The sequence below is a fragment of the Pararge aegeria genome, chromosome 6, assembly GCF_905163445.1.
Source record: "Pararge aegeria chromosome 6, ilParAegt1.1, whole genome shotgun sequence".
In the NCBI taxonomy this organism is placed as follows: domain Eukaryota; kingdom Metazoa; phylum Arthropoda; class Insecta; order Lepidoptera; family Nymphalidae; genus Pararge; species Pararge aegeria.
Window position 1 is genome coordinate 15,158,136 of NC_053185.1, and position 23,075 is coordinate 15,181,210.

The 23,075-nt window shown below is 35.2% G+C and overlaps 1 protein-coding gene across 3 annotated transcripts in view; it reads right to left on the reverse strand.

Moving 5' to 3' along the window:
* Positions 1 to 943: 943 nt before the first annotated feature.
* The window catches only part of LOC120624441 (cerebellar degeneration-related protein 2), a 128,078-nt gene continuing 105,946 nt past the window's right edge, over positions 944 to 23,075 (reverse strand). For 2 of the 3 annotated variants that reach the window (XM_039890987.1, XM_039890986.1), the window contains exons 2-6: positions 6,756 to 6,868; positions 5,767 to 5,915; positions 5,084 to 5,524; positions 4,232 to 4,400; positions 944 to 3,168 (exon numbers count right to left, since the gene is read on the reverse strand). In XM_039890987.1, coding sequence (XP_039746921.1) covers positions 1,777 to 3,168; positions 4,232 to 4,400; positions 5,084 to 5,524; positions 5,767 to 5,915; positions 6,756 to 6,868 — 2,264 coding nt within the window. In that variant the 3' untranslated portion in view covers positions 944 to 1,776. Of the gene's footprint in view, positions 3,169 to 4,231; positions 4,401 to 5,083; positions 5,525 to 5,766; positions 5,916 to 6,755; positions 6,869 to 13,892; positions 14,143 to 23,075 lie in introns of those variants that run through there. The other variant, XM_039890985.1, reaches the window with a different exon arrangement.

The following is a 23,075-nucleotide window of genomic DNA, read 5'->3' on the forward strand; positions in this document are numbered from 1 at the left end:
ATTTAGCAAAAAATTATAATACAAATACATTATTTACGTTATTTTTTTTCTTAATTTTTATGAGAAACCTGTTTTTTTAAGTCTCATAAATGTGACTGCATCAGCTTAATGGATATAAGCCAACCAGCGTTGTAGAAGCGTCCCAGTTCTACTCTCATATCTCGTCTCGCCTACGAGAGAACAGTTTTTTACCCAATTGTGATACATTAATAAGTTAAGGTTGGATATGGATATTGATGTAATTAGGGCGATGTAACAACGAACACACTTTTTTTGGACAACCTGGGCAGGTTTTAACACGAACCTTAGACTACAGTGTAAGCTCAGTAATCATTTGTGTATACGTTTTTTTTTTATTTTTATAATTATGTGTTTTTCTTCACAATTGGGGGAAATATTCCGTGGGTATATGAATTTAAAATGCATATAAACAGTATATGGTCGCTATAAGACTAATATAAAGGCATATTCATTCCAGTAACGGTGATAGGATCACCGCTTTTTAGTTGGCAAAGCACGGGGGAAATATTCCGTGGGTATATGAATTTAAAATGCATATAAACAGTATATGGTCGCTATAAGACTAATATAAAGGCATATTCATTCCAGTAACGGTGATAGGATCACCGCTTTTTAGTTGGCAAAGCACTCATGTCGCGATTGCTGAAGAGACGAGGGTTCTGATCTTGCTAGTTCCAAAATTTTTATGCATTTTAAATTCATATATGTGTACTAAGCTGCTTGTTATAGTTTAGTCTGACAAGCATTTTGGCGATTATTAAAATGGCTAACTTTACTATCTGGCTTCGACACTTACTCTGTGATTGCGAGTATAATCTGTGTAAAAAGTAACCTTAAATTATAATAATGTAATATAATCCGTGTGTTATTTAAAAATTACTCTTTTATAGCCTGCGACACTAAGGGAAAAATGAAATACTGATAATATTTAATGCAAATTTTTATTTCATACCTTCAACCTCTTTTCTTCATTCTCATTAAATAAAATTTCAGCATACAATTCCATAAAGAATTATAGTACTCGCAGATACCATGGCAAATTAATGTATAAAATTAACTTAAATGAATATTTACAAATAAATTTATTATAGTCCAATCCGTAGAGATTAAAAAGGGAGTTGCCTCACAAAAGGGTAGTAAAGATATTTTATGTCGTTCAAGTATTGACTAAAACGTGTATTTTTCCATAAGTTACTACTTAAAATTTCACGCAACTTTTGTAAGGTGCAATTCCCCACTGACTGCACTATAATTCAAATACATAATATACAATTAAAATAGTGACTGAAGTTTTAACGGAACCGAGTTAAAGGATTCAACTCATTCTGTTGAAAATGTCAAATAATAAAATTTCAAATGCAACAAATAATATTTTAACCATTTTCAAGTTAAGCTGTAACACATACTTTCGTGATTTTATTAAATGCATATTTATTAAGAAGTACGTTACTCTATTTTGTTATGTCGGAGGGTACAATATTTATTTCAAATATATAATAATAAATTAATTTCAGCACTGGACTATTTTTGATGGAATAATGTTTTATATGTTGATAAATAGGTAAACGATATAATGATCTATATAAGAACATAATATATGGCAACCAATATAGGTTTGTGGTACAAATAATAAGTAACGCTAGCAGATCACAAAACCTCTACAACTAAAGCTGTCCAGTTGGCGAAGACAAATGGCGGTTGATCACTCAACTCTCACTTTAAAGCGAGAGGGGTCCTTAGGCATAATTTTACAATTTACTGATGTTTCTTGCGCCGATTTTTAGTTTTATCCGCGTTTCTAAGCACTTCAGCGTATGACAGCTCTAGTTTTCTTAATTTATGAATTTCCTGAGACGCAGTGCTCTGCTTAATGTCCCACGAGTCGGTTTCTGCGTTCCAGCCTTGATAAATTTTCCCCGTCCGGCCGCTGACACTAGGGGTTGGGGAATTTATATTCCTGTTGTAAAACTGAAGGGTGGATCCGTTCCATTCGGCGTCCGATGTTCTTACAAGAGGACTTATTTCGATGGGTCTATAGTCTCGTCTCTTTTTGCTCGACGATTTCTGGTAGATAATTTTAGGTGGTGATGGGAATACAGGTGAATCAGCCCCTTGACGATCTTGGCTGTGTTTGCGGTTGCGATGTCTGGACTTCTTTCTAGTAGCTGCGATGTATTCCAGTGGTTGACGCACCAACGGTGTCAACACCCGTTCCTTTTCTTTATCGTCTTCCTTGTCAGTCTCTTTTGTATTGACGGTATCTTTTGGATTCTCCGAGGTGCTCTCAACCATTGGTTTGTTCTCCTTGACATTTTTCGTATCATTCTGTTTTGTAGTTTCATTTTTCACAGACATGTTTACGGTTTCAGGTATCGATTGCTCCTTTTCTTTTGAAATAGCTGTTTCTGGAGTAGTTATATCAGATACTGGAATCGATTGCTCAGACATCACAGACGACAATACGCTTTGAGTATCATCAGTAAAGTTGCCAGGAGGTTCTTCCGTGGCTGGAGTCACTGGTGGTACTTTTCCAGTTGTTGTGTCATCAAGGAGTGGTAGCTGTTCTCCATCATCTTTGTTCTCGGCTGCTTTCTTTAGTATAGTGAATATTTCCTTGAATAGTTCGCGATATTCCGGTCTGTTCCGGAAGCGACTATCCATTGGGCTCACATCGTCATAAATGCTGAAACGATAATCTTCACCGTCTGCAATTGTGCATAGGAAAGAGCCGGGTCTTTCACGTTCTGTTTGCGTAGCTTTATTGCTAGTTTCATCTGAAAAGCCTGAACTGGATGTTTCGGCTTCAGAGAAGTCCGGAGTCTGTATAATCTTCTTACGAGATGTTTGTTCCACTTTCTTTTGTTGATTGTTTTCTTTCTGGGCTTCCTCGCCGTGCCCACTCTCTTCGTCCGTGTCTTTGACATTGAATTGGCAGTAATCGCCAGATGTTTGCAATTCATCTTGTAGTGAAATGGGTCCTGATTGAATTTGTGTGTTAGGCAAAGATATTGGCTTATTCTTTCTAATCACCTGCGAAAGTTGAACTTCGAGTAAAGCTTCGTATTTCTGAACCAGCTCTCTGTATGGGTTATCGTGGCCGTCTTCTTTGTTGGCCCAAATGCCTTGCAGTAGCTTCTCCTTAGCATTCTGTAAAGATTTATTCAATTTTATATTTTTTGATCAAGAAATACTTTTTATTCCATCCTGAAAGATCATCACATATAAGAGACCATAAGGACGCATGACTGTAATGATGTTATTACCTTTTTGATTATGATGGTAATTTGTTAAATTGGTATGACAGTTACAAATATGCGATGATTGGTTATGTTTTAAACAATAATTTTAAAACCTCAGTTATTCGATATCAACAAAAACCTAATTTTGACATAATTAAAGATGATATTGTGAAAGAGTTATCATGACGTAAACTGATTACAAACATAATATATGAACAATGAGATACGTATTCTAAACATTAAAAGAAGTTAATTAGTCAAAAATACACCCATTACTACACCATACTAGATTATTAGTTCAACAAACTTAGCTGATAAAGCACTCGTTTATGAGATATGCACACAATATAATTTGTTTGGTAGATTAGAAATTAGTGATTAGTACATCATTAAATGAAGTATTAGTAAATCGTTAGCTGTGTCTAAACGCAAACATTACGGTTGAATATAAAAAGAAAAACAAACGTCACACAACACGGTTGATGAACCGAATACCTTCATCAATGACTAGCGTGCATTCTCTTAGGTAATAAAGGTGTCAGTAATGGACGTACCTTCGACTACATGCGATATATCCAAAGAAAACTACTGCAAATGCGCTTCATAATGCATATGCAAAGCGTGATCAACAACATCAGGGGCAGTTGGAAAAGTTTTGTCGCCTAGAAACGATCAAAACAGTTTCATCAGATATCGGAGGGGGACATACCAACCTAACTGATCGGTAGGTAAACCTTTTACCTTCAGTGGGAGTTTATAAAATAGTTAATTTATTGTTAGTAAAGTTAATGTTTTTACATAATTGCGAAGGTGTTAAATGTTAGATGTTAATTTAAACAAGAAACTAGATTTTACATCAAATGTCTACGGTTAGATAGACATAAGTTAAAGAAAAGAAAGCTTGAGAAATAGTCAAGGGTTAAAAAAGCAAGTGTTAGACTTTTGAAGAGCAAAAATGGGAAGTTACTCACGTCAAATTTGACAAGTTTGCTGGTGACGTGGTCGTCTTTGGGGCTCTGTTGACCAGGGGTGAGGATGAGAGAACTAATGGCGCTCCTATCGTCGTCCTCACCATCGAGTATGGAGGACATGTCGTCCCGTTCCATGCCTCTTAGACATCTGATACATAGCTGTCCTTGTCTGGAAATTCGAGAATTGACATTAGGAAGGTGTATTTGTACTTTACTAGTTGTTCTCCCGCGACTTCGTCGCCCTTTTAATTAGGTTTTTAACTTCCCACGGGAACCGTTTAACGTGATGTCTTTTTGTTTAGTTTTTTTAATCTCTACGAAACGGTCTAATACCAATTTTGACGAGACTCGCGGGCAGGTAGAGGTAGAGTATTACATAAACAGATTTTAGGAGCAAGACACGGAAAGTTACATAAGCAACTTTTTATTGCGAAAATGTATCTCTTAAGGAATAAAACGGGGGTGTTAAGATCGATGAGAATCCCAAGGTTTCCAACCCACATCATTGCATCAGAGGTCTATCGTATCCATGGGGTGTCCGGTAGAGTTTCTCTAAAATCTACGACTAAAACGGTGAAACAGGGATTTTAAAAGTTAACTCTAAAAGCGTTTCCTTTAAAACCAACCAAGAGTAGAGCAGAGTAGTAGTAGAATAGGTAAAAATATTGATTTGAGGAAGTTATACGTTACTAATTATTAGAAATTACAAGAACTGGTGCCAATTTTCTACAAATAAGAAAATGTAAGAGAAAATAACACTGCTTTTACACTTGCCAGGTTTGTCAGATAATTGTGTCCAACAGAATTGGGACCGTTGACTTACTTCTGAAAACGAAAAATTTACTATATTACCTGACTTCTTCAAGGATAGAGAGCTCTTCATGCATAGATTTCGGTTCATCTTCTCTTTGATGCCAATTTCTCAGTTGTTCTTGCAGTCTATTGTTCTCTTGTATCACCGATGCCAGCTGTTCTTCAAGCTCTGTTACTCTTCTTTGTTCTTGAGCAAAAGCTACTTTGTTCTCTCTTAGCTCATCGCTTAGTCTTAGTAGATCCTCATCCTCTTTTGTCAGTTCTGGGAGAGGTACAATCGACTTTTGCGTTGTGGCGATAACATTCTTGGCGTTAATCGCTGTAGATTCCACAGTCTTGATATCATTTTCTTTGGGTTTTTCATTTTCTGGTTTTCGCTCAGCTCGCCGCCTTACTATTTCTAATTGGGCGTTCAAATCATCTACAGTCTTTTGGAATTCCTCACATTTGTTTTCCAGCGTTTCAATGTTGCAGCATAAACTGAAATGATAATGTCGTAATTTTATTGGAATATCTATTCCGTGATCGAAGGTTCCTATACATATTATCAAGTTTTATTTGTTCAAGACTTTCTACAATTACAATATGATTTATATGACGTTGTAAAGTTGTTTATTGTCATATGTATTGAAAGCGCTGTAATCTGTATTGTAAGAAAGGATCATTAAAGTAGAAAGATTGGTAACGATGATTGTTTCAATTTGTTACGGTAATGAACTCACGTCTTAATGTGTTTCTTGTCCGCTGCATGGTCTACGGCTAGTCTGTGATTTGCGCGCTCCAAGTCTTGAATGCTGACTTCTAGTTGTTCGTAGATCCTCAGTCTTGAATCGTTGACTTCACGCAACGCCGCAGTTTGTTTTGTTAGGTACTGTAATGAAATAACACCATTAATATTAATTTTGCGCATCCTTAAGAACGCATTAAATAATTCGTTTTTTTGCTGTAAACTTGGGTTATAATAATAACTTAATAATCGTCATGAATATTAGTAGTAGGAAAGCGTGCGAAATTGTTTTGGATCGATGTTCTGATATAAGTATAACTTGAAATGAAATGAAAATACACTTTATTGTACACCTAACAGAAATTAAATTATAAACAAAAACAACACAATAAAACACAGGTACAATGGGCGGCCTTATCGCTAAAAAGCGATCTCTGCCAGGCAACCCAATCAAGGAAAGGAAAAAAAACAAAAAAACACAGACTTAAGGGTTAGGTATTAGACATTTTACCTAATTAACTTAAAAGTTAATTAGGTAAAATGTCTGCTTATTCACTAGCTACACTCCGTGGTGGTCTATAGACTCATTTACGGAGGCTAACACTTTTGCCATGGCAAAATATAGCAGGAACAATACATTTTTCCAGGGTAAAAAGCAGCATATGTGTTAATATAGGGTATAATTGATCTAGTAGAATCTATTTAGTAGAAATTGGTTTAGTAGTTGCGGTGTGAAAAGGAAATACACACACGCACAAACATTACATAAAAACTATCGCCTTTTGAATTTTATTAATAATGTGTTTTTTTATATATAATCACTAATTAATTAATATACTGTATTGATTAGTTAATATGGTCAGGGGATTAGTGGATTCTCTGTTGTGGAGACTAATGTTTTTTCATTTTACCAATTCGTCATCTTAAGGTAGATTTACCGCAAAATAAATAAAAGACTTGATAGATCTAAAATTAAAATCTTACTTCGATTTCTTGTGTCTGATCTTCGATAACATTTTGATGTTGACGCAGCGCAGTTTCTAACTCCTTATTCCTTTCCAAGAGTGTCTTTCCGAGTTCAGCCGCTAACTGGAGATCTGGAACAAAAATAATTAAGCATTAGATATCATCGTTATGATTGTTTCTGAGGTATTATTAGAGAAATTATTTGATTACAGTGGATTTTACTAAGAACTTAAAACAATTCGGACGCAATGTTCAGCTTAATTGACACTGTAATTATCCGATCTGATGGTAGGATGGCGCGATGGAATGGAAGAAGTGGTGGCGACGCGGCCAGTGATGCGATGAAAGTTAATTGTAACAGAAGCAACATTCTGTTATAATCTCCTAAAAGATGCTCTGCCGCATTCTTAGAGTTTTCGAAACACTATTTCTAAATGTAGTTTCGCCCGCGTTATCTATCTATCCAGTCTTTCCTACAAATTCTAGATATAAACGCGTAAATTAGTCCTTGAAAGGAAAATAAACAGACTCTTTCGCTTTTATAATATTAGTATATAGTTCTGCGGGATATAAAACCTACATATTCTGTAAAAAAATCTTACACGTAAAATCTTCGATCAACAACGTAGTACACATAGTTAGATACTATTCAGTATCATAAAAAATCTAGCAGAAAAGAGCAGATTGATTTTTTCTTAATTGAAAAACCAACAGCTGACTAAAACCTTAAAACAGATTTAAATATGAATAAAGATCCGACGTACAAAAAAAAATATTTTCGTTCCATAAGTGACGCAGGTACACAGGTACTTTAGGCATATCCTCAAACCATTAACCTTGTAGGTTGTACTAACACTGCAAGTTGCTTTGTTTGTTCTACAGCCGTAGTTGCGAGTAATCTGGTCTGAAAGTGGCCTCAAAAATGCCGGTCAGTTGCGCCAATACTTGTCGAGATGAAGAATGGATAATTAACTACTGGCACTGGCTGCAATCGCGAAATAAAGTGTACAATGTCACGTGTTCTACTTCAGCTCGATCTCAATAGTAGATAATAAAACTGCCATTTCATTTTGGTTGAAAAGCTCCTCATTGTGCTGGTAATGAAAAAAGTATCGTGTAACGCAAGGCATCTCCGTAGGTAGTAATGTGCCACTAAATCGTAATCATTAGACAGATAGCGAAACGTTTTATTTGTCAAAAACTTTTGGAATTGCTTGTTTGCCTTAATTTTGCGTTTCCATTTGGGTTTTAATTATTTCTTGAACATCAAAGCATGGCAAACTTATTGCCATGAGGCATTTTTTGTGGAGCAGGTAGGTGTTGTGTGTGCGACGATAAGAGACGTTTTGAAAATGCAATGTTACTTAGAGAAATGTATTAAGGGTTCATAAATAAGGTTGGATAGACCGTTTGGTTAAAAATTTTAATGCATTGAATTTATTGTTTGTATCACGCCTATCAAACAAACAAAATTTTTTAAACAGTCCACTTAACAACATGAAGCAATTGTAGCAGTTTTATTAGCTTATTGCTGTGCAAAGTACATTGTAAGAAAACCGCATTACTTTAATTACAAACCATAGAAGATTTTCGTGTTAGGAAATTTGTATGTTTGGGATTGAAATAAAAACAAGTTAAACAACCTAAGTATCTACCTAAGAGGCGGTGATAAGATTTTGGTAAGTAGAAATATGGATAGTCGATTACGGGAATTCTCTCTTTATATCGGCTGCTAGTTACCGAGGAATTGTTTGTGGTGGCACGTTTTGATATGGAATGAGATAACAAGTTTCAATTTACGTGCATTCCACTTGCCTCACATCGCTATTCATCAGCTACACATAATATATATACCTATAGCTATGTAGATCGGTACTATATAATAATTATTTTAAACCTACTTACTACTTAGTAAACAGGTTATTCTGTTAACATTGTCAAATTCAAAGCTCTAATCTAAACTTATTTATTTCTGCCAACTGTGTACCTACACAAATGTTATTGCTGTATGTGTATTTAGTTTCCTTAATAGGTATTTTGAAGTTTTCAAAATAATATTCAAGGGTTTACCAACGCTGTCATTACCGATCCAGGGCCACAATTTAGCGTACCTTATTAGGATCTGTGAGCTATTTGCCTTGCCATTTTAAATCGCGGAGCTATGTCGGTAACTGTTGTTCTTCCAAAAGATCTAATTTGATCACGTAATGTCTATCTGCTACTCCCAAAATACACAATATTAATGCCTAAGAAAAAATTAAATACCTAATTAACAGAGAGTTGCCCTTAACGAGATGTCCAAATACCTACTAATTGGGTATTTAATCATAGGTACTTAATATGTACCTAACTAGCTTTAATCAAATGAGCAATGACCTGTTGTGAAAGTATAATTTAAAAAAATTATGATAGGTACTATTAACTAGGTAGTTACGTAGGCCCTAAAGTACTTTCTACATGTTGATTTATACTATCTAGTCATAACCTGGTACCTAAATAGGTAGGTGCCTTTTTACTATTTAATAATGACTGAAATAAATGAGTTAAGTATGGTTATAATTTCAACCAACCTATGTTTGTAGGACTTAAACATAGTTACGAAATATTTTGTCTAAAACCAAAACAAAATAGATTGTTCAGGGTGTACCTGCCTACCTACATAAGTCGAAACATTAATATTGACTTGAATCATTAAGTGGTTAGGTACCAGCCATTTTTCGTTAGTCTTAAAATATTTTCCAACCGACTCGGAATAGGTTTTTATCAGTTTGTTTTTATGACAATGTCTCCATAACTACGTCAAGCTTGTGATAAACGACTAAGACACCGGGAGGTATCTTTACATCGTTCGAGTCCATGTCAAAATACCCACCAATGTTATTAATCAAATGTTTAATTATTTACCCACTTAATAAAATTACTGTAACAATTGATAGAGCAAAGATGAAATTAGAGCTTTGGCACTATATTAAGGTTCATAATAGTTTAGATTTTCTTTGAATCCTATTACTAAAACTGGGACTAGGGAAAAGGGTTTAACCAAAAAGTTGTCACACCGAAAAACTGTACTCTCTACCATGAGTATTGTTGCATCTGATGTTCATAGAAGGTGTACGATGCACTCGTGGTCTGTGGTCATAGATAATGCAATAATAACTGCTACTCGAGGTTGACCAAAGCATAGTAAACTGATGTGCTCTGTTGTTTACACGTGGAGGTAAGTATAATAAATAGGACTTTGAAAACATATTTTCCTTCAACCAGTTTAACCATGGAACTAATAATGAAAGCAATTAACGCCAATTACTTAGTCACTATAAATAAAAACTTAACTGGAACGAGGTGCCTGCTCATAATTTTACTTATCTAGAAAATTCCAGCGTTGATAATAATTATTCTTATTTCCAACGTTATTGTTAACGATTTCTTTGTTTGACCCTAAGCTGGATTTTAAAGTTAACCGTCAATAATGCGGTGTTTGGTAACAAGAGATATTGCGAGTTGATTATGATAAAAACTACATTCAATAACTTAAAACTAAAACTATGAGAATAGCCAACTCGTGTTATGTATTTATTAATGTTTTTAAAAGTTCCTTAACTGTTACCTTTATATAAAATTTCAGATAGTAGGTACTTGGACTGTAAAAAAGTATGAAGACAACTTTTTGGCTGAAAACTGGGCAACTTGATGGAAAAGTTACTGAACCGGGACGATCAAGCTAGCTCTACAGGTTATGCCAGCGTAACCGGCCACTTGGGGTCGAATAATGTGTTTTATAGTAATAATGATCAATAAGTGCAAACACCTTTCTATTTTGGCAGAACTTTTACCTATAGCTTTAGAAAAAGCCCATTAAAATTTAGCCGTATACTCTTTTTAATATCGCCATCTCATGAGATCTTGTTGGTTAAAGCTAGATAAAAAGTCCCAAGAATGGACTTTTTATCGTTAATGTTAAATGATTTTTCTATAGCCTTTAGGTATACCTTAAGAGCCGCTATAGGTATTGGAAAAAATACTGAAATTTGTTCATCGTGAATCGCTAGATGTAACAAAGCATTTAATGTTATCATTTGCATCAAAGTAGCAGAGAGAGTTCATATATACGCATAAAATCCAAATAAAATAATAATACAAGATTATTATCTTTGTAACTACTTAAGCCAGGAAGAACTTGTTGTAGCAACACGTACTCGCGCTGTCGTAAAACCGGTACGCCATTATTGTTTTTGTTGTAACGCAGAAACTGCTTGTTTTTGCGTTGATTGCATAAAAACGCCATATCATCATTAAATAGTTTGCTGAAGAAGATCCGACGATATGATTGAAGACTATTATGGCATCAGTAACTGGCGGGTATACAGGTATCGTACGATTTTCGCAATTAATGCAATCGTCCACCCTTCGGTCTGACATGTACAGTTGGGATGGCAACGTGCTCGAGGAATTCGACAATTGCTTTGTTAACTGACTAGCTCTTTGCATCTTTTTGGTTTCATAAGAATCCCACTAAAAATGTCCAAGATAAAAGCTAAAATCCCAGAATATCTATGATGCCAGCTAAAACTAAAAGTGGTGGCGCCAAAAGAAAAGGAAGACAAACAAATGAATTTAAAATTTTCAACTTCGCATTTATATTATTAATAAGTTTTTTGGGATAAAAAGCATCCTATGTATTTTTCCTATACCTAATATCATATGGTACCTACCTATGTAGTGACGCAGCCTTCATTATTCAGGAAAAATGCAAAGAAGGAAAACCTACCTCCCCTTTAATTATCTCTATGCAATAATTACGTCAATGCGTTTTTCTCTTGATGCGTGAAAGACAAACAATCTCACTTTCGTATTCATACCTAATATTCGTATAGCAATTCGCTTAATAATATTCTTCATAATGAGAAAGAAATGAAAAAGAGTTTAGCAAGCAGCAAGTATTGACGTTTGACTATTAAACATTGTGGTTATTTGGTTTCAAAATTTCTTGGTGAATATGTTGGCTATATAATAGGTAATTATGCACTATGTACTATATTTAAATGGCTCTATTTACTGCTATTTAATAGTTTAGGCTGCGAATAAACACTGTCCACGCTGTCCGTACCTACTTAGGAAATAAGTAATTACTATGATCACGTAAAAAAAAACATTGCATGATATACCTACAGGGGACCAATATCTATGTAGTTATAGTATTTACGTAAGGCGTTAGGCCATTTTCTGTTACGTCAAAGGTACCTGTCCATTTTACTGCCAAGCCGCGCAAAAGATGTTTCACATTTAAAGATACTAAAATCATAAACAATTCGGATTTACTTATTAAAAACTTGGAAACTTAACTGTTCAAAAGTAAATAAGATTTGTTAGGTAGACGGTAGTTGATGGCAGCCGATTGCTAAATTCACAACATGCGCATGGTAATGTAGACTTGACGCGTGAAATACGTTAATGCTAACTGAAAACTTAATGACCCATAGTTTTATAATCATTTTATATTCATTTTATGCTTTTACATAAACAGTTGTGTAATAATGCTTAAGGAAATGAGATACAAGGCTGTATTATGAACGTATGATATAAAAACTGTACAATATGGACAACAAAGTTTTAAAACGTTAAGGGACTTGGAACAACTTTATTCAATCACTTTTCACATACACTCAGGTCTTCACGTTGAATTTATAAAAAAATCATGGTTAATCTATCTCTGGGCTAAATTTCGCCAAGATCGGTTCAACATTTATAGGTATAACTAATAAATAAACCACAAGTTGGTGCATACCTGGTAGGTACCTATCTTATATGTTGATGGTTTTGTACTACGAGTACTTGGGAATTTTCCGGCATGAGAAACTTACTAATAGGCATCTTCTGAGCGAGAGAGTCCCAACACATACCAGTTTTTTGTCTCGTCATGTAAACAATATTTTTGCTCGTTTTTAGTATTTAAGAGTTAACTATGTTACATAGTTAACCGCAATAAAAGGGCAATTCCATGTAATCCTATGCATTAAGATGCTGAATATTTTGAAACCCACCCATCCATCCCCCATTTATCAAAAACGTGCCTCAAATAAAAATGATTATTTCGGTTGATCTTTATTTTTAAAGTTAAAACAATAAATTAAAAATTAATTATAATTTTTTTATCTTTTTTAAGTACAGCACTGTTTCTATTCGAATTAACAATTGTGATTTTAATATTAAACTTAAGTTATCAACTTTTATCTCTTGTATATTTTGTAACCAGGCACGTACATGCTAGTACAGCAATTAGCCATGGCGTCAATTTAAGCGCATGTAAAAAGGAAAAACACAAAACTCTGGGTTAATTCATTATTTATCGATAGAAATCACTGATAATATAGTTACCAATGTTAAACAGCGATATGATTTGCTAGAGCTTATCTACAAAACACATTTTTTCAACCTTCATTTAAGTTAGGTGCAATGCTGAGGTAATAATTACAAAGAGAACGTAAATATTTTAAAATTTAGATTAGTTACCGTGATTCATATGCACGTATTTAAAATACGAGTGTAAGCGCCTATTCCAGTTAATCGTGTTATATATAATATACTATATATTTTATAAGGTATTTGGAACATCCTCTAATCTGAATCCTAGTGGGGAAAATACCGGTTTTCTAGTTAGTTTTCTTTATTTAACAATTGCTCTTTGCGTTTGTAATATTTCTCCAGAAGTTCTCAACTTCCTGGCTTTGAACCATTCAAAACTAGGTTGGCGAACTATTTCTCCCAAACGGATTAAAGCCGGCCTATTTAAGAACGTAATTAAGTTACGCGTCTCCATCATCAGTTCTACCTAAAATTACCGAACGCGTTTTCATAGAAACGAAAAAGTTTACATATTTTGAAGTATGCGGAAGATTAAACTAAATGATAAACTCCGAATTGGTTCACCTCCTTATTACTTTTGTTACGGAATAATTCTAAAATTTGAGAATAACAGAAGAAGCTTATAAGATTATTGTATTTTCAAAACCCAAAATTTTTTAACACATTGCGCCCGTAGAACCTCAAATTCCACAGTTAAACTTTAGCTTTCAACATTTTTTTGCATTACGAATGGGCCAGCGTAGACGATGCCGACGGCGACCGCAACGCCCCTCTCTTTTACGCAACACTAACCTTCGGTTCCTTGCAGACACTCCAGTTCTACTGTGTAATCCCAGAGGTCTAGCGAGTTCAATCCGTTCATCTCCCACGAAATCAAGGAATCGCACGTTTCGTGTTCCTCGGTCATTCTCTCATGGGGCACTTAACTTGCGGAGGTCACACACGCCGGCGTCGTTTTAAATGTCCGCGTTTGCCATACTTTATGCTTTTGCATTCGCTTGGTTACGCCGACCGACGTGAACAGCGTGGCGGCGTAGAACGAACTGAGCGCCGTCCGGAGCAAATACCACTGCAATTAGGTACGACGCGCCATCGCCTGTCCTACACAATCTCATTTCTTTATTCGCCGATAGCACTGATGTCGTCGATAGCAGAAATTACAATCGTTATCACGCCAGGTACGGACCGAAAAGCTAAGTGTACCAGAGGAGAAAGTGAGCCCACTAAGTATCAATCAAGCCGTTAGGTATGGTAATACGGCATGTTAAATTGATGTATAATAAGATCTTAAGAAAGCATTCGATCCTAATCGCTACGGTTGCTCGCGCATTTTAAATTTACAGCAATCCTATGGGTACCTACTTATTAGTTACTATAAAATAATAAGTAGTTAAATTTTCGTCATTTCTTAGGCCGTAGTTCACCACGCTAGTGCGGATTGGTAGACTCCACACACCTTTGGGAACATTATTTTTAGTAACATGTTTTCCTTCACCGTTGAAGCAAGTGATACTTTAATTGCTTATAACGCTGATAACTTAGAAAATCAAATTAATCCAAAAATTTTTCAAGGATAGCCCAACTAAATTCAATCAGCAATCTGAAGATTTTGGATTTAATTGATTATTATTAATTTCGGGCGTATGTCGGTAGTCTAAACCTGCAGATCGAATTTTAAGGCGGAATTCGAGTGACATAAACTTTTTGTAAGCTGTAAAAAAGTTGTGATTCATTAAATAGGAAGTAAAGTGGAGCTACATACCGGTCAAAGACCTCTCTAGTCTATTCTTTAACTGAGGCGATTTTTTTTAGTTAGCTAAGTCCTATAGTTCGGTGGCCTAGTGAGACAGATAAAGTAGTTACAACTTACAAAGCATTCGTGATATTTTGGTATTGGTGATCATTGAGAAAAAGCCCTCACAAGTATTTCATGACCCTGAATTTAAACCAATTCTCAACGCTAACATAAGTTCCTCTAAAATGTTCAAATGTTCAAAAAAACAACAACATGAGAATAAATTGGGAACCTCTTGCGATTAATTAGGAACTTGAGCTGTCATGCGCAGAACTACAAGTACCTAGGCACTACTACTTATCTAGGGAATTTCATTAATATCTCATAACAGTTCATTGCATTCTCACAACTGGAGGGTTTGCCCATATTCACCACGCTGGGAAGATTCTTTACTGAATCGATACAAAGAAGGGAAGGCAAAACTACATTATAATCTTGATCCCAATCCAGAGAAGGGTTTAGGCCATACTAGCTGGCCCTGTAAGTAATATTTGATTGCTTTAATTAGAAACGCACATAACTCCTCTAAGTTTGAGGTTCGTTCCGGGGATCGAATTCGATCGAATACCCCGAAAGGGAAACCGAAAGTTTTTCCTATGAACACCATGTGATAGTTTTCGTAAATTTTGGTGCAGATTGGGGAAGAGCAAGTTACAGGAGGTAGAACAGATATACTTATACCCGTTTTCATTAAACCTAGGCATCGCCTAAATCGAAAGCCTAACGATTAAGGCAAGGCGATGTCTTTAGAAAAAAACGTTTAACCAACCATTACGTGATAACTATTAGTGAAGTTGATGTATGCTTTGGAATCTCTTTTGATTAGGCGTTAGGTACTTATTTAAGCATTGCCTTGTTTGGCGTTAGGGAAAAGTTAGAATTAATCTGATAAAAGGCGTTGTCTTGTCCTAAGGGCTAAGTTTGCCCTTGACTGAAATCTAGTAGTGGGTTCAAAAACTAGAGTGCTCGGGTCTGGGTCTTGGAGGCATGTGGATTTCCATCTGTGCTACCAACATAACCTGTCTTGTAAATTCTACAAACTTGTCACTGACAAATTTTGCGTTTTGTATGAAGATGGCCAGTTAGCAACCCATCAGAAAATAACAAAACCAAGCAGATAGTTTATTGAAATGACCTCGCTTCTGACGTAAGTATCTACCTATATTTAGTGCCATTATCAGTAATCAGTCTATTGTGAGTCATCACAGGATCCGGGATAAAGTATCACCTTAATCAAAGGGTCCGAAGAGCATTATGCACATACCTATCATTAACTTAATCTAAATTAATTCTGTTCTGATTACATAAGATAGCTTAGTAAATGATGTTATTGGCAATGAAGGTCGCAGATAACAAACAGGTAAATAAATAAGTTTGTATTAGGCAGTGACTAAGATTATTAATTATTCAAGCTTAGTGTTTGAGTAATAAAGTATAGTCTGCGTACAAAATTTATAATTAGGTTAGGTTTGTTAGTGAACTGTAAAATATTTTTATGACCCTGATTTGATAGTCGTAATATTCAAGTTTGAATTTTGATTTGTATTGCAATAAAAAAAAATATTTTAGATGCGGTAGGTACATTAAGAAACGTCCTATGCCGCTGTGCATCGCTCGCACTGGATGCGAGCGATGCACAGCGGCGGGGGCACCTGTAACTGTACCGTTTGTTCAATCAAGTGAAATAATATCCTCATAGAGATGAACTTAAATTGACTGATAAAAAACAGCATCTTTAAAAAAATACTACCTACTGTGTGTGGTTAAACTGATCAAAATTCCAATTCAAAATATAAAATTCATTTATATTCAGTTGGCCTAACATTAGCACTTTTTAAAACGTGAAGTCTGTCTGTGTATAGTGACTCTACCACCGGTTCGGAAGGCAGATTCTACCGAAGCAAGAACCTCAGTTGCAGATCAAATTCTGGATATTGCCTAGAGCTATTATTTGCCAGCTTTTATTCGCATTTATAACTCAACTAAATGACCCGCTGGTGGGTCGAGATATACAATCTGTTCTTATGAGTTTAGGTCAAGGGTTAAAATAATGTTGGTAAGAAAAAAGATAAATGACGCCATTCAAGTTGCAGTAAGTCGGTAAAAAATCTAGACGTTTGTATATATTATATGATATATTTAAAATAAAAAATTTATAAAATATATATGAACGTACATACGTCATTATGTATGTATTTTTGTAATCAATCAAAAAATGTTTTTGTGTTTAATATAATAATAAACTTAGAAGTTCCTAAAAAAAGTTGAAGGTATGGCAATCCTAATAAATGCTTAACCTCAATTTTATTGAAACTTGAATATACATTGCTCAGGTTCTTCATCTAAATAACCAGTAGCGATGGCTCAAGCCGCTTAACATGCTCTTTGAGGCACGAGGATGGCCACCGCACGTTTCCTAACTTCGGTATTGTCATTTAACAGACAGAAAAAAAAATTTGGTCCCACCCGGGGTACGCCCTTGTGATTCATTTATTCAAAGCTCTTTAATTTCAAATACTTCTGATAAAATAAGGAATACAGTTATATGGAAAAGATGCCACTTTTACTAGTAGGAAACATATGGAAAGAACATACGCTTCGCGTAGGCAAATGGAGGAATTGAATCACAAACTGGTACCCAAAGAGCCTGAGAAGAAGACGAGGAGGAAAATATAAAAGATGGGAAGTTAAACTAAGAGCTGTAGCAGGAAAGATGTCTCGACTGACAGGCGAATGGCGCAGTGGGAAGCGACCCTGCTTTCTGAGTCCAAGGCCATCGGTTCGATTCCCACAACTGGAAAATTTTTGTGTGATGAACATGTATAATTTTCAGTGTCTGGGTGTTTATCTGTAAATAATCAGTATTTATGTATATTATTCATAAAAATATTCGTCAGTCAGTTTGGGACTAGGTGGCGATGTGTGTATTGTCGTAGTATATTTATTTTATTATAGACATAAATGGAAAAAGAAAGAAGCCTTTGCCTGTAGACAAACAGTTTCCGATAATATTATTTAAGTTAAGCTATATTGTAAAGAAAAAAAATGTAAAAAGTATCTGAATAAAGGCTAACATTATTATGAATTTATTATTTCAAGTAGGTACTTAGGTCTAGTTTATACGCGTATTACAAAAGCACCTAGCTTTTGTTACTTAACAGCTGCAGGTATACCTAATTCGTAAAATTATGTAAGTATCTATTATAAATAAAATTATAACATTTTAGTAGTAATAAGTAGAACTTATTGCGGCAGAGCTCGTCCAGGTACCATCGCGAAGCTTACTTCTGTTGTCAAGCCGCATTGCTGGGTTCTGGTCTAAAAGGTGTGCAGTGGCGTGTACTGGGTTTTTTACCAGGGTATGCATTCAGCAGGAAAATTGCATAAAAAAATTGCAGAAAAAATCCTCCCCTTATACGGGCTATATTTCAATTTTAGGGTATGCATTGCTTTTGTGCACGTATGAAGTGCACGCCACTGAAGGTGTGGTTACTGGTGTTATAACAGGCACATGAGGCTTTACACCTCAGATTAATGGACCAAGCACGGCACTTCGTAGGACGTGCCGTAATCTGAGACTAATCTATACTTGCATGCCCTGCGAGACAGAAGGAGGTCATCTGCTTCTAAAAAAAACATCCTACCACTACCTGATAGAGAGTTAAGACCCTACATGCTGCTCCAATGCGACTTGGCGGGCTTTTTAAAAATACAAGTAATAAACATAAATAACGAAGTAGTCAACTATCTATTCACTTTGTTGGATATGAGTTCAGAGTAAAGTCCATGTACATGGAACGTGTAAATCCAACGAATAAAGCCGGATTGATATTCAGCTAGCGCTGTGACATGAATCGTTCATCGAAAAATGCACACTTACATTACATTTAGACACAAGCAACTGTATAATCGTTGGGGATTATCGAAGTAGTAACACTATAAAAAGTTAAAACGACCTATTGCTTCAAGTTTTAAAGCTGGTTAATATTTAACTAAACTTGGACTTGCTTGCTAGGACTGGCTTAAGACACTGGCTGCCTTATGTGGAGAAATTAAAGCTTTAACGAGAATAAATTGAATACGTCTAATTTTTTGTTATTCCTATGTCTTCAAAATAAAGCGAAACACTAAGGCCTGTTCCAATATAAGCAGTTCACAAGTTTTGGTTTTAAACATATTTATAATTATTTGTATGAAATCATAACGAAATGTATAGCGTAAGAGAAACTGCAAGGTTCTTTTTCTCGGTAGAAACTGCCATCCGAACATCTATGAATGAGCTTATACTACTTGAACAAAATGAATAATGTTTTTTTTCATTTTTGCGTTGTTTCCCTACGGATGCATCACATTTAACGCTCTATGACGTGAGTGTTAAATGTGAATGGGGCTTAAGATAAAATCGCAAAGGTCACCGACCGTACGAGGTTCACACCACGCGGTAATTACACGGGCAGTTAAGCAGGGCTGTCACTAGTCAAAGTTGTCGTGTGGTGATAGCAGATCCGAAAACAGTTTTTCCCCTTCTCTGCGGGTATTGTACGAGGCGACTAAGGGCATATAACGGAGAACGGAAAGCAGCGTACTCTGTGCTACTAGGTGTGGAAAAACGCAATAATAAGTTTTATTATTGTGTAGGTACAATCGCAATGTTCTTTTAGTATGTAAACCGGAAACACGGCCATGCTACCACCGTGAGAAATATCGACTACATTTTTTTAATGTAATATACACAAGTGTGGTACAAGCTCTGACACGACTGGAGAGAGATCGAACGCAGACGCACATATTACTTAACGTGCTCTCTGATGCATAGGGATGGATCACAGCCTATCTTTAAACTCCGAGTTGGTACTAAGAAAATGTAATTCTATTAATTGGGCCGACCTGGAGGTCAAATTCAGGACCTCCTGAACTGCAGTGGGACATGCTAACCACTAGACCAACGAGGTAGTATTTATGAACTGTAGGTACATTATAAACGTGCAGTCCTTCTTTAATGAGTGGTTTGGTAATTACTAATTAGTGCGAGTAATGATAGCGAAGATAAATACTTGAGTTGTCGAAATTATTTAACTTATCTATATACATATATATAATAAAGTTGAAGTTTTGTTTGTTTGTTTGTTTGTTGTGTGAACGCGATAGTCTCTGGAAGTACCAGTCGGATTGAATAAATCTTGTTGCATTCCGACTCTCAATTGGCGGCCGATTGGCGCAGTGGGCAGCGACCCTGCTTTCTGAGTCCAAGGCTATGGGTTCAATTGCCCCTGGTGGGAAATTTTTGTGTGATGAACATGAATGTTTTTCAATGTCATGTTTATCTGTTTATCTGTATTAATGTAGATATATTATTTATAAAAAAAATCATCAGGCTTCTTACTACTCATAACACAAGCTACGCTTCTTGGGGTTAGATAGGGATAAGTGTATTGTCATAGTAAAAAAAAAGTGATTAAAACATTTACAATTACAGTCGTTCGGTAACATAGCAAACATACGACTTTGCTCGGAAACGCCAAATGATAAAATAAATAGAATTCAAACCAAAGTTGGTTTTCACAAGACGAAGATGTAGTTATACACATATATTAACTTGGTAGGGTCAATAATTTCGAATCCTAAGTGAAATTTAGAAATTGGAAAAGGAGATTTAAATTACAAGTGCACGTTCAATATTTAAGTGCCTTATTGCAAACTCTCGATTTCTCGCTACTTCCTCTGGGTAGAATTTCTGGTCAGTAAAGTTTTGCTGTACTTTAAAAAACATGCATAACTATTAAGTATTTCATATTATTGTTCTAACTACTATATTTCCTCTCAGTGTTATGTGTAAAAAATAAAATCATAAGAACTTAGTGCGTTATTTCAACGGTTCAAAGTGTTATTGGAAAAAAAGTAAACAATATTTTCCGGTCCCAAAATGTCCAGTTAGAATAAGTTCAGCCATTCCAAAGCTTAGCCCAGACAAACAACCAGACAGACCTTAAAAACTTTTATTAATTTCTGATTTCGTTCAAATAACCATTCATATAAGAGGTAGTCATTTCGAAATTACAGATAGACAATTCAAGTTTATTTATTTGTACCTACATAGATTAATCGCGGTAATTGACATCTCAATTCGATCATGAAAGAGGTGCGCAACCTATACCGATTTTAATTCGGTTGAAAGTCGTCAAACAAGCTTCGAATACGGACAAGGTTTACGGGTCGTAGACCTTTATCAGTGCATTATGAAACTTTTAACAAACAATTAAATATCGAATTAAAACTTCCATGACGTTGGTAATTTGATTGATGTATTTGAAAGAATTAACTGTTCGAAGTGATTGATGAAGTGTTATGAATCTACATTGAAAAACTAATTTATTTTTAGTTCATATAATATCTAAGGTTCATATTTATAGTCCCACAAACTTATCATATCAGGCCCACTTTAGTAATGCTTTTATCATTATAACATTTTATTTACATGCAAAATATCAACAAATAACAGGGCAAATGACATTTCAATATGTTGTCATTACTAAGTTCAAATTTCGGGTAACGGGTCAGATAAGTTTACTGTATGTTAGCTAAGCCCAGCAACGCTTTGCTTATGGCTTATCCTGATATTCATTCGATTCTCGTGAGGAAGAGTGTATAAAAAAATGCTATGTTGTGTTAAAATTTCAAGTCTATCCACTGATTGCTTTTATGTTTTGTCTCCACTAACATACGGAAGACGATATTACTTTATGTAATAAATAAATATACAACACGACATCATATGTCTATTGAGTAACATACGCAATTGTATATATGACTCATCTAGATACACTATTATTCAACAGTACTATGACCATTGCCTATAAAACATTAAACAATCAACGCGCCTCGATTGTTGTGACTAAATGAATGCAAGCAAGAAATTGCTTGTGAACGCTCAGGCGTTATAGCAATTATGTAGATTTTAGATGAATGCAATCAAGAAAAATATGCATTACACTATTATAAAAAAACAGAACGGCAAAAAAACTGTCATTAGTTCCTTCTTCCATACCTTTCGACTATTTCTTTCTCACTTTCAAATACAGTAGGTCTACACGGTTTAGTTAAAGATTAATTTTTATGCTGTGGAAGGTACATTAGTAGTCAAAATGGCTCTTAATGCTATAATCGTCATCATCATCATCACCGTTCCACCACAGAGCAGAATCTTCTCTGTGGATGAGAACGGTCTAGACCAAAGTCGACCACGCTGACTGGTCCAGTGTGTTTTGGTAGACTTCACACGCACTTGAGAACATTAGGGAGAACTTTCACGCATGTAGGTTTCCCCACGATGTATTTCTTCACTGTTAAAGCCAGTGATTGCTTGAATTAAATGTTAGAGTTTGCCAGAATTTGGCCTAAAGATGCTGAATTATTTATATTAATTATAATAGCTCAAACTGATCAAATGGATGTTATAAACCTACCTAAAATTTATAATAAGTTTTGTAAGACATTTAAGTACGAAAATAAATTAAACATACATGAAGTAAGGTTAGTTGGAGTGGAACCTCATCAGGGTCGCATAGCTCTGAATGACTACCATTATATAAGGCGTTTCAAAATGTTTTGCTTCACACGCATATCATCGTGATGTATTATAAGCACTCACGCATTGTGAAATTGGTGCATTGTCTTGCCTCGTTGAAACAAATGCCTATTTTATTATCGTCTGCATACCTAGTAGTAGTTGTAATTTAAGCTGGCTGTATTTATTATACCTACTAAGGTACAGATTCTGCAAATAATTTTACTAAGCAATTGTGTCAAAACAATAATAATTAATTCACTCTGTTAATAGGTTCCTAACCTAAGCAGCTAAGTTATCGGAGCTACGTGCGGTATTAATTAAAGCATTTATAATATCACTTGCTTTATCGTTGAAAAAAAATTGGTTTTCTGTATAGTCGGCTTACTGACGATAGTTGAACGTGACAACGTCGTAAGAAAATACTGATGGAATGGTTGCATTTTTCGAAAGAAAATTTTAATTTTATTTGTTTGATAGATATTATCGAATAAACAATTGACACCACATTCACTTTTCACTGCACTTCATCCTTGCCGAAAACATCTAAATGAATTATTGTATAAAAGCTGTCCAAGCGGACGCATCGCTCACTCAAGTAGGAGAGAGACAGATG